Below are 12,246 nucleotides of genomic sequence, written 5' to 3'. Positions count from 1 at the left end.
AGGTCTAAAAATTGCTCCCATTTGATCAAAACCAGTCCGATTAGGACCAAATTTGAATCAGTTGTTAAACTTTCTAGTTTGGACCAGTTTATGATGACAAAATTGAAATGGCAGTGATAGCGCCCCCTACAGAGTGACCTTTAAATTAACATTGAAGGTCAAAAATTAGTTTTACCAAAATTGTCTAAACTTTACCCAAAATTCTATTTTGCCGTCCTGATCACAAAAGCCAATCACAAAAATGCCTAATTTTTTACGCCGTAGTCGTAGCGATGACAGAAACCTCCCATGTTATCCCTATGGGAAAACCACAAAATCTCTCAAATTACCACATTTTTATGTTTTACACTTTAACGAAGTCCTCCTAGTGCGTTTTGCCCACCAACCTCAAAATCGGTGTACGTCCTCTAGACAAGTGGTGTATCTAAAGTTATCCAAATTTTAAGGATAACTTTTACGGTCTTTGTGCGACGGAGCCGCAAACGTTTCCCAGAATTCTGACTATTTGGCCTTCAGAGTGGCCTATAAACAATAGAGTTTTTCCAAATGACATGATATTTTGAACAAAATTCTAATTTGCCATCCTGATCATAAAAGTATGAGAGCCAAAGTCATATTTTGTACGGCGTAACCGTAGCGATGACAGAAACATCCCATGTTATCCTTATGGGAAAATCGTAGAATCGCTCAAATCACCACATTTTTACGCTTCACACTTTAACAAACTCCTCCTAGGGCGATTGTCCGATCAAGCTCATATTTGGGGGAAATCATCTACACAAGCGGGCCATCCAAAGGTATCCATATTTTGATTCTAAGTGCTACGGTCTCTGTGTGGCGGACCCGCAAATATATGTCAGAAATGGGAAAACAGCGAAATCTCTAAAATGACCACATTTTCACGCTTCACACTTTAACAAACTCCTCCTAGGCCGATTGCCCGATCAAGCTCATATTTGGGGAAATCATCTACACAAATGGGGCATCAAAAGTTATCCATATTTTGATTTTAAGTGGTACGGTCTCTGTGCCGTGGAGCTGCAAATATATTGTCACAAATGGGAAAAACACCAAATCCTTGAAATGTTCACATTTACGCTTCACACTTTAATGAAGTCCTCTGTGGGCAATAGCTCGATCAAGCTCATATTTGGGAAAAATAATCTACACAAGCGGAGCATCAAAAGTTATCCATATTTTTATTCCAAGTGTCACGGTCTCTGTGCGCTGGAGCTGCACATTTGACCGACATTTGTGTTCATTTGCACTGGTTAAGCACAGCATTGTACATGTCCAATGTGTCGCTGTCTTAGTTCTTAGACAATTGCGTTAGCGCCATCTCTGTAAAATGCAGAGAGCAGAGTCGTAAGGCCGGCGGCCCGCGAGGGCCGTTGGATGCCGCTTGCGGCTTTAATTTTTATTATTTTTCTTGTTCTTCTGCTTTTTGAGCTCTAATTTGACCCCCTGAACATGCTCAAAAACTCACCAAACTTTACCCAAAATTCAAAATCGGCGAAAAATTTTGTTTTTTCTGGGCCATTTTTTTTTGGGTTAAAAAATGGCGCGACAGCGCCACCGACAAAAGTCAAAATACATTGCGCCTATGGGAGACGCCCCGAGGTCAACTTTGGCGTAAAGCTACGAAATTCGGGACACGCATTCCTCTCGTGAGGACAAAAAAAAAATATCATTGTGGCCACGCCCCCAGACTTACCCTATGCCCGCAGTCTTCCTTTGAAAATGAAAACACACTGTGTTAGCCATTTTGTTCACGTCAAACTTTGACGAACTCCTCCTAGGGCGTTTTGCCCACCGACTTCAAAATCGGCGGACGTCCTCTGGACAAGTGGGGCATCTAAAGTTATTCAATTTTTTGAGATACCTTTAACGGTCTGTGTGCGGCGCAGCCGCAAAGTTGGACAACTTATTTTGGAATATTGCAGATCTAAAAATTGTTCCCATTTGATCAAAACAAGTCCGATTAGGACCAAATTTGAATCAGTTGTTCAACTTTCTAGTTTGGACCAGTTTATGATGACAAAATTTAAATGGGCGCGATAGCGCCCCCTACAGAGTGACCTTTAAATTAACATTGAAGGTCAAAAATTAGTTCTACCAAAATTTTCTAAACTTTACCCAAAATTCTATTTTGGCGTCCCGATCAAAAAAGCCAATCAGACAAATGCCTTAATTTTTACGGCGTAGTCGTAACGATGACATAAACCTCCCATGTTATCCCTATGGGAAAACCGGTAAATCTCTCGAATATCCACATTTTTCTGTTTCACACTTTAACGAATTCCTCCTAGTGCGTTTTGCCCACCGACCTCAAAATCGGTGTACGTCCTCTAGACAAGTGGGGCATCTAAAGTTATGCAAATTTTAAGGATAGCTTTTACGGTCTCTGTGCGACGGAGCCGCAAACGTTTCCCAGAATTCTGACTATTTGGCCTTCAGAGTGGCCTATAAACAGTAGAGTTTTTCCAAATGACATTATATTTTGCACAAAATTCTAATTTGCCATCCTGATCATAAAGTATGAGAGCCAAAGTCATATTTTGTACGGCGTAACCGTAGCGATGACAGAAACATCCCATGTTATCCTTATGGGAAAATCGTAGAATCGCTCAAATCACCACATTTTTACGCTTCACACTTTAACAAACTCCTCCTAGGGCGATTGTCCGATCAAGTTCATATTTGGAAAATATCATCTACACAAGTGGGGCATCAAAACTTATCCATATTTTTATTCCAAGTGTCACGGTCTCTGTGCGGCGGACCCGCACATTTGACCGACATTTGTGTTCATTTGCACTGGATTGGCCATGTCCAATGTGTCGCCGTCTGTCAAGTTCTTTTTTAATTCAACACAATAAGGGCGCCATCTTTATCAAGTCGAAAGCGCAGAGTCGGAAGGCCGGCGGCCCGCGAGGGCCGTTGGATGCCGCTTGCGGCTTTAATTATTATTATTTTTCTTGTTCTTCTTCAGCGCTTTGAACTCTAATTTGACCCCCTGAACATGCTCAAAAACTCACCAAACTTTACCCAAAATTCAAAATCGGCGAAAAATTTTGTTTTTTCTGGGCCATTTTTTTTTTCGTTAAAAAATGGCGCGACAGCGCCACCGACAAAAGTCAAAATACATTGCGCCTATGGGAGACGCCCCGAGGTCAACTTTGTCGTAGAGCTACGAAATTCGGAACACGCATTCCTCTCGTGAGGACAAAAAACAAATATTATTGTGGCCACGCCCCCAGAATTACCCTATGCCCGCCATCTTCCTTTGAAAATGAAAACACGCTGTGTTAGCCATTTTGTTCACGTCAAACTTTGACGAACTCCTCCTAGGGCGTTTTGCCCATCGATTTCAAAATCGGCGGACGTCCTCTGGACAAGTGGGGCATCTAAAGTTATCCAATTTTTTGAGATACCTTTTACGGTCTGTGTGCGGCGCAGCCGCAAAGTTGGACAACTTATTTTGGGATTTTGCAGATCTAAAAATTGTTCCCATTTGATCAAAACAAGTCCGATTAGGACCAAATTTGAATCAGTTGTTCAACTTTCTAGTTTGGACCAGTTTATGATGACAAAATTGAAATGGGCGCGATAGCGCCCCCTACAGAGTGACCTTTAAATTAACATTGAAGGTCAAAAATGAGTTTTACCAAAATTTTCTAAACTTTACCCAAAATTCTATTTTGGCGTCGCGATCAAAAAAGCCAATCAGACAAATGCCTTAATTTTTACGGCGTAGTCGTAGCGATGACATAAACCTCCCATGTTATCCCTATGGGAAAACCGCTAAATCTCTCGAATATCCACATTTTTATGTTTTACACTTTAACGAAGTCCTCCTAGTGCGTTTTGCCCACCGACCTCAAAATCGGTGTACGTCCCCTAGACAAGTGGGGCATCTAAAGTTATCCAAATTTTAAGGATAGCTTTTACGGTCTCTGTGCGACGGAGCCGCAAACGTTTCCCAGAATTCTGACTATTTGGCCTTCAAAGTGGCCTATAAACAATAGAGTTTTTCCAAATGACATGATATTTTGAACAAAATTCTAATTTGCCATCCTGATCACAAAAGTATGAGAGCCAAAGTCATATTTTGTACGGCGTAACCGTAGCGATGACAGAAACATCCCATGTTATCCTTATGGGAAAATCATAGAATTGCTCAAATCACCACATTTTTACGCTTCACACTTTAACGAACTCCTCCTAGGGCGATTGTCCGATCAAGTTCATATTTGGAGAATATCATCTACACAAGCGGGGCATCAAAACTTACCCATATTTTGATTCTAAGTGCTACGGTCTCTGTGTGGCGGACCCGCAAATATATGTCAGAAATGGGAAAACAGCGAAATCTCTGAAATGTTCACATTTACGCTTCACACTTTAACAAACTCCTCCGTGGGCAATAGCTCGATCAAGCTTTACTTTGGGAAAAATCATCTACACAAGCGGGGCATCAAAAGGTATCCATATTTTTATTCCAAGTGCTACGGTCTCTGTGCGGCGGCGCAGCAAATTTGACTGACACTTGTGTTGATTTGCACTAGATTGGCCATGTCCAATGTGTCGCCGTCTGTCAAGTTCTTTTTTAATTCAAAACACAATAAGGGCGCCATCTTTATCAAGTCAAAAGCGCAGAGTCGGAAGGCCGGCGGCCCGCGAGGGCCGTTGGATGCCGCTTGCGGCTTTAATTCTTTCTTCTTTCTTCTTTCTTCTTCTCGGGACCAACCCCCCTATTTCTCACCCAGTGAACATTGACGAAAAGTCACAAAAATGTTCACACCTCTAAAAATCGTGCCTCTCTACATTCTGGCTATTTCCCTTTTCTAAAACAAAAAAAATTGGCGCGTCAGCGCCCCCAAATGTACCAAAAATGCATTGAGAGATGGGAAATGACCCAAAAAAAATCTGATCGTAGAATCATGAAATTTGGCGCCGAGGTAGATGGTGACAAGAGAAGTAAAAAATATTATTACGGCAACGCCGTCCGCCCAACCAAATGTCGGCCATATTGCTTCAAAAATGGCTAAACATGACTTCGGAGTTTTTCCAAACGTCGTACTTTTACGAACTCCTCCCAGGGCGTTGGCCCTAAAAAGCTGAAATTTGGTGAAAATGTTACTGAGGAGTGGGACATCAAAAGTTATCCAAATTACATTGATACCTCTCACGGTCTCTGTGCTGCGAAGCCGCAAACTGTAGCTAGAATTTCAGAAATCTCCCATATTTAAAATTTCTGCCGTTTGCGCAGATAAAGTCCGAATTGCGTCAAATTAGAATCAGTTGTTAAACTCTTTGCCCTAAACCTACTTGAAGTGAAATAAATTCATTTGGCGCCACAGCGCCCCCTACAGATTTTATATGGAGGTTAAATGTTTAGTTTTGCGAAATTCTATGAAATTTGACACACAACTCAATTTTGGCATCCCCATCAAAAAAGTCAATGAGACCCATGTCATAATTGTTATGACGTTGCCGTTGCGATGACCGAAACCTCCCATGTTATTCCAATGGGGAAATTGCCTGAACATGTTTACACTTTATACTTTCACAAACTTCTCCCAGGGCGTTAGCCCTATTAACCTGAAATTTGGTGAGACTCATCTTCAGGTGTGGACCATCAAAAGTTATCCACATTTTTATTCAAAGAGTCACTGTGTCTGTGCGGCAAAGCCGCACATTTTGCCAAGAATTCAAAATAAAATAGCTTTTTGATGGTAAAACAAAGGGGAGAAGATGTGACAGCGTCACAGATTCAGCAGTAGGCGTACTAAAAGGACAATTGAGGCGCGTTAGCGCCCCCTCCTCTTGCGGCGTGGCGGCGGTGTGGCGGCGGCGTGGCGAGGGCCGATCATTGCCGCTTGCGGCTATATTTTATGTTATTTTTATTTAACACGTCCCTTTGTCCTTTGGTGAACTTCACTTCATTGCTTGATCTTATAGCATTTGTTAATTTTAAACTTAAAATACCCTTCAGAGACAGAATTTGAGAGGAAGTACTGACACTAACACTGAGCTGCCCAGGTGCTGCTGTGCACAGAGCCCATTGGGGCCGGAGTATAAGTCACACCAGCCAAAAAATGCATCATAGAGAAGAAAAAAACATATATAAGTCGCACTGGAGTATGAAATGCGGTTGCAAGTGTGAAAATAACAAAATAATATCACATATAAGTTGTAAGTATAAGTATATAAGTATAAGTCGCACCTGGGCCAAAGCTATAGTCCTGAAAATGCGGTAATTAATAACATGGCTTCTCTAATATTGTGTCTATTCAAGGAACACCCTGTGACTGAAACCCTTAAATATTCACTCCCAAACCATCTCAATGTCCACCAAAACTCAACCTACTCTCTCTGTTGTTCTAATTTATAATTCTTTCCAGTCTCCCAAAGAGACAACATCTCCTCTGCCACCACAAATTTAGCCAAAACCTCCAACCGCCACAAACCTGCCACAACCAGAGAAATTCTCAGTTAAATCGTATCCATTCCCTGCTCCTCTAAAATCCACAGATGGTAGCAAAGTGATTAGAGATGTTTGCACCAGTGCCTTCTGGAGGATTACTTTAGTCTATAACCTGTCATTTTAGTTTTGTTTTACAGCAGCATGGCAAGTATCTGAAAGCCTGTTTTGATTATGTTTACTGTTTAGAAACGCATCTTGTTTAACTTTGCACGCTCACATTTCGGCGCAGTTTAGGCTGAAGAATCTGGAGACTGTTGCTCAATGATGTCCTGTTACGAGACCAGAGAGGTTTGGTTTGAGAGGATGTCAACAAATACTGGGGACAAGCAAGTTAAAACAGCCTTTAAAGTGATCAATAACACTTTGTAAAGGCTGAAGAACAAAATTAAATACAATTATTGTAGGTTATGGCCAAGAACTTTGCAGAGTGCATTTTACAAAACCCCCAGAAGTAAAAATAATGGCATGCAACTTGAGCCAGTAACAGCTCTGCACATTTTCTGTTTTGCCTGGTCACTAAATTTATTCTTATTTACTCCTGTCTCAAAGCCAAGCCCAGTTCAGTGGGACCCCTGCAGCTTGTATTATTTGCTCTACTGTCTAGACACAGCGAAACTCGACAGACTAAACTCGACAGTCATGCCCAATAAAACACAACAGTTTCTACTCGCCGATACACAGATTTGTCATCCTCCGACTGCCCTGTTCTTGTATCACAGATTCTGGTCACGTTAGTGGGACTTTAGTGTGCGTGTTTTAATAGTAACTTAACACCACAAATATTCCTCTTTTCCCTGGGGGAAGTCTGCTTTCAATCTGGATGTTTGGGATCTGAAATGGCAGCGTGGTTTCAAGTGCAATAGACCGACTGCCCCACGATGAACGATCAGGTAGATAAAACTCAATCAAAGGCAGTAAAGAGTTTATTGGTGAGGTAATACGGCTTTGTAGTCCGATCCGTCTGTTTATGTGTGGGCCATTGTTAGCAAGGGCTGTTTTTGATTGAGAAATACAAAATGTGTTGCAAGAATCGATAAACATTTAAATTTGTGTTTAACGTTACCCATAATCTTTTCATTACTAATAATTAGGTCTTCTCTATTGAATAATATTAGCTTATAACTAACAATATCATTTTGATGTAGTATAAAATGTCACAAAATAATTATTGTAGCACAGCTTTAAAAGTATTGAAGTAAAATGTCTAATTAGAAATGGAAGATTTATTGAAAAATGGATAATGTTGCAGTTGTTATGGAGAATAAATCAAATATATTGTTTATAATAAAAACTAATTTAAAAGGCTGCAAAAAGAGCTAATATAAAATAGAAATAAAACAAACTTGCACTTCAATCTTCAATGATATTTCTGCATTTTTGTGGTCAAATGTATGTTTTTTTGCAATATTTGAACCTCAACTAAGACATGTCCAAGCACGCTCAGCAGACTTTTGATTGATTCCCATAATATTGTCTAAATATTGTCATCGAGACAAGCTAATACTTAGCTATTACTAATAATACCAACCACTAGTTCTGCTGCTACTTCTACTAATACGAATATTAACTCCTGGATCTAAAATACTGTTGTGAGAGAAACTTTACAGACACAGCGTGACTCTGACCTCCTCCAGGTTTTCTTTGAATCTAATCCTCACATCTTTAAAGCAGTGACTACACGTCCTAATCCCAAACACCAGCCTTTATCCAGGAGTCTGTTTATCACTCAGGTTCCGTCAAACAAGCTCGATCTGCCTCTTAATTACAGTCATCGCTCAGGCTTCTCGCTCGCTGCTCTTTTCTCTCGCACACCACTGCACCTCAGGATCGGTTACACTAAACAGAGTCACATCATGTGTGTGAGCGTCGTGTCAAACTCTGTTCTGGTTCTCCTTTTATTGAGCAAAATGTTTACTGCCAGACTCTTTTTTTAGGATCTCACTAAATGCATAAATCAACAAATATACTGTACACGTACTTAGGATGTCACGCTAAAATGTTTTGTGAGAAGAAATGTATTCATCATTCTACAACAACAATTTCTTTTCATTCAGAGCTTTATGAAATCAAACTTGAGTGAAAAAGTGATGATACTGTCACATAAACACACACATTAAAAAGTACTCTGCATGTTGTTTTACTTTTTTGGAGAATAGATTGAACTGAAATTGCTGCAGACAATTCTCCCAATTATATTTTTTTTAGTTCTAGACCGGAATAATCACGATTATCAGTTAATTTAATAATCTTGACATTCTTTACATGCACACATAGATTACACACAAACGAAAAAGGTTCACTTATGGACTGGGGGAACATACAATACACACTATTATAAACAATCTCTCAGATATTTGGCATATCCTTTTAGAAATGTCCCTGGAAACTTGACCCCAGCGTACACTTCCACATGTAACATAAACATTCACCCGTTCATTTCAACATCTCCTGCACAGACCAGTAGCGTGCAGTGACTTTTATGGATGGGTAAACAGACTTGGGGTGTTCAATCAATATTTAGTAGATAACATTTACAAAAAACCAACGCATCTGCCACGCGACGGGCGCACGCCGATCCTACTGAGCTACACTCCCCTGCTGACTTGCTGAATGGTGTAAAGCTGACTTCACTGTTCAATTCATTACACAAGTTAGTGCTCTATGTTATATTAAATTACTGCCTGTATTTCTAGCTAACATCTAACCATTAGAACCGTGAACAGAGCCTTAGCTTCACACAAAGACTCTAAAAGATAGTTTTCAAGTCAGTTTGTTGCTTTGCTTCTCCTATGCACATGCTCAGTTAGGGCACAACCTGCAAACATCTTTCTAACTCAGCGTGGTTTGAGCATAGATCCATGGATTTGTGGTCCTCAGAGCGCATGTGCAGACCTCTAAAAGAAGCTGCTGTCTGCTCTGGTTCTAAAAGCTCATGTTGGAGAGCCTCTGAACACGGCCACAGACTGAGCAGCTGTGGGACAAACAGAACCAAGCTTCCAGCGCAGTACTGCCCAGCGGCCTGTAGTAGTCACTAAAAACACCAACTAAGCTTCAGCAGCAGAAGTGAAGGGAAAACGGTAATCTTAGATTTATTGGTCAATCACTGCTTGCCTTGATTGCCCTGGCAGCACACTATTGGTATATACTATGTCACTTTATGTAGTATTTAATTATTGCCAATTATATATATATAATCACTGCTGTGTTGAAGTGCTCTTCCTGACGTTCTTTTCTAACATTGTGTTTTTGTGTGTTCTTGTGTGTTGCAGGGCCGCCTGTAAGTACCGCATCTCCCACTCCATCACTTCCAGGTTGTATCCAATCAAATTGTTACTGAGATGCTCCTTTGCACCGTAGCTTGAGCACTTTGACACATGTAGAGGATTCAAAGAGCGTCTGCTCGGCTATAAAACCAGATTCATTCACGGACACAAACCTGTCACACGCTCAAAGCCCACGGACCACCACGCAGCAACGAGCTGCAAATGGTTCCCCTGTGATGCTCTAACCTCTGCTAATGCTCCCCATAAAACCAAATGTGAAGCAGTATTTTTGATATCGCGCACATAAACACCTAAACAATTGTCGCAACTGCAATTATATCCGGGGTCGCTCTGATAATTGTTTCTCTTAGATGTTCAAATATAACTGAAACAAAATCAATGAGTTTTTTCAAGAATAAAGACTAAAGTTGGGCACATGTGGCACAAATCAGATATGCAGAATTGAAAGTGCATGTCCCGGAAATATGTAGCTGGAAGGGTGTTTATTGGCAAACTCATCCCGGCAGGTGGCTTTTTCTGAATGTGCCATGAAATGAGGCAGATAATCTTTTCATGAACGCAACTAAACCTCCTCCCGGTGCTAAAAATTTCAAAGCATAGTTCGTCATCTGGGAAGTACTAACCTCGGTGTGATACTGTGAAAATGTGCAAGAAGATAGGCCAGCCGCTATGGTGTTTGTCTGACTTTATTTAAATGATAATGTGTGTTTTATGTGCTAACTCATCTAAACTGCATTGTGCTTTGATGTCTAACCTCACCAGGGCAAGAGTGGACGTGATGGATACCCGGTAAAGCTCTTTTTGTTTTATTCCCCGCTGTCCCTCTTTCACTTCATTCTTTGTATTGCACTAATTCCTGCTTCACAGCTTGAGTCGGACTACATTTCCAAACCACTTTCACTTCTGTTTGCTTTTTTCTGCTCTACCGCTTTTAGACAATTAGTGGAAGACCAACGTGCACAGATTTCACTCATGAAAACTCACTGTCACTCTGCAAAAATATACAAAATTGGGAGACAAAGGCTTAAGAACTAGAGTCAGCGTTTACAATAGGACACCAAAAGCTGTTCTGGAAATGGTTCTTGAAAATCAAATTATGAGCTCATTCCTGTGATGATTGTCTATTTATTGTGTGACTGCGTATGAAACTTTAAGAAGATGCAGATAACTATTTTTACAGGAATCAAGATAAAAACATCATTGTGATTTGGCTCAAAGAATTTTACAAATATTTTGGCATATCGCTTACGCCTACTTAAAATATAATAGAACATTTAAAAAAAAAGGTTAGGATTTGCCCTCCCAAATAGAGCTTAAGTTATTTGTAAACTTAACTAAGATTGATTGTGGATCACTTTGAATTAAGTTGTACATATTTTTCATTTTGGACAGATATTTCAGGCTGATTGTTCGAAGCGTCACAACAGCAGAACACGCTGGGAAATCAATCTGTTGTTAAGATGGTCCAGTTGGATTCTCAGGAGTTTGTGAAGACTTTATTGCCCCTCTAGAGACATTAAACTTTGCAGCACTGGGACAATCTTTTGGAGTGTTGAGTGATCACAGTACTGGCTGATCGATCGTCAGCTCATACCTTAAGTACACAGTAGGGAAGAGTAAATATGTATCATGAAATAAAAGAGAACATTTGTGATATATATATAATTGGACAAAATACTTAACGTGGCATCTAAAATATTCATTCTAACTTGTTTCACGTTATCTCGTTCATTATTAGTGTTTTTGGTTCTGCAAAGTCTCCACAGTCACTCTAATTGTGTCTCTAGATGTTAGTGTTCTCAATAAGCTGCAATCTCTGTCACCTTCACAGCTGCAAAGAGAATCAGCCGCAATCCATGCAGAATTATATCGCAATATTCCAAATTATACATTGCCCTGATATGTTGAGTTCGTCACTGTTGAGACTGGCATTCCATGAGTCACTTTCCTTCAGCTGGTCCACACTCCACGGTTTTCACTCTGCCCGTAAGTCAAACACAAGCCACACACAAAAACACAAAGAAATCATCTGTCATGTCTGTGTAGTAAAGTGCGTAAACATGGATCTAGGGGCGCCCTTTTGAAGATATCATCAGTCAACATGAATCGCAGGAGTGTAAACTGCGCATGGGGGTATTGGAAACACACTGCGCATTACAAATCCTGACCCTCGGCTTCAAATTGGCTTTAGTGATGTTTGAATAATATACTGTAACTGTGCACATCCATAACAGCCGAACTCGAAGCAGATCCGCCAGTGTCGCGCTCCTGACGTGTGGCGGCCTCTAGTGGACAGTCGTAGGTCGGATCTGTGAGGGATGAGCGTCCGCTGCCTCTTTGTGGTTTAGCTTCATCAAAGACTCATCAGAGGCTGTTAGAGGACGCTGTGTTTTTGTTCAGGCGGCAAATGGGTGAATATGAAGTTAGTAGGGAAATGTTTTTGAGACATTGTAGTTGCCATGACGCTCTATG

At 40.7% G+C, this 12,246-nt stretch overlaps 1 protein-coding gene across 1 annotated transcript in view; it reads left to right on the top strand.

Annotated features, from left to right (window-relative positions):
* The window catches only part of col23a1b (collagen type XXIII alpha 1 chain b), a 148,166-nt gene that overhangs the window by 111,327 nt on the left and 24,593 nt on the right, over nucleotides 1-12,246 (top strand). Inside the window, exons 4-5 of the mRNA XM_072439105.1 lie at nucleotides 9,760-9,767; nucleotides 10,537-10,563. Coding sequence (XP_072295206.1) covers nucleotides 9,760-9,767; nucleotides 10,537-10,563 — 35 coding nt within the window. The remainder of the gene's footprint in view (nucleotides 1-9,759; nucleotides 9,768-10,536; nucleotides 10,564-12,246) is intronic.

This window comes from Eucyclogobius newberryi, unplaced genomic scaffold, assembly GCF_026437365.1.
Source record: "Eucyclogobius newberryi isolate DKJ021-1_F unplaced genomic scaffold, fEucNew1.0.hap1 SCAF_11, whole genome shotgun sequence".
Taxonomy (NCBI): domain Eukaryota; kingdom Metazoa; phylum Chordata; class Actinopteri; order Gobiiformes; family Gobiidae; genus Eucyclogobius; species Eucyclogobius newberryi.
The sequence above is the reverse complement of the archived record's forward strand: the minus strand, read 5'-3'. Positions and strand labels throughout refer to the sequence as shown.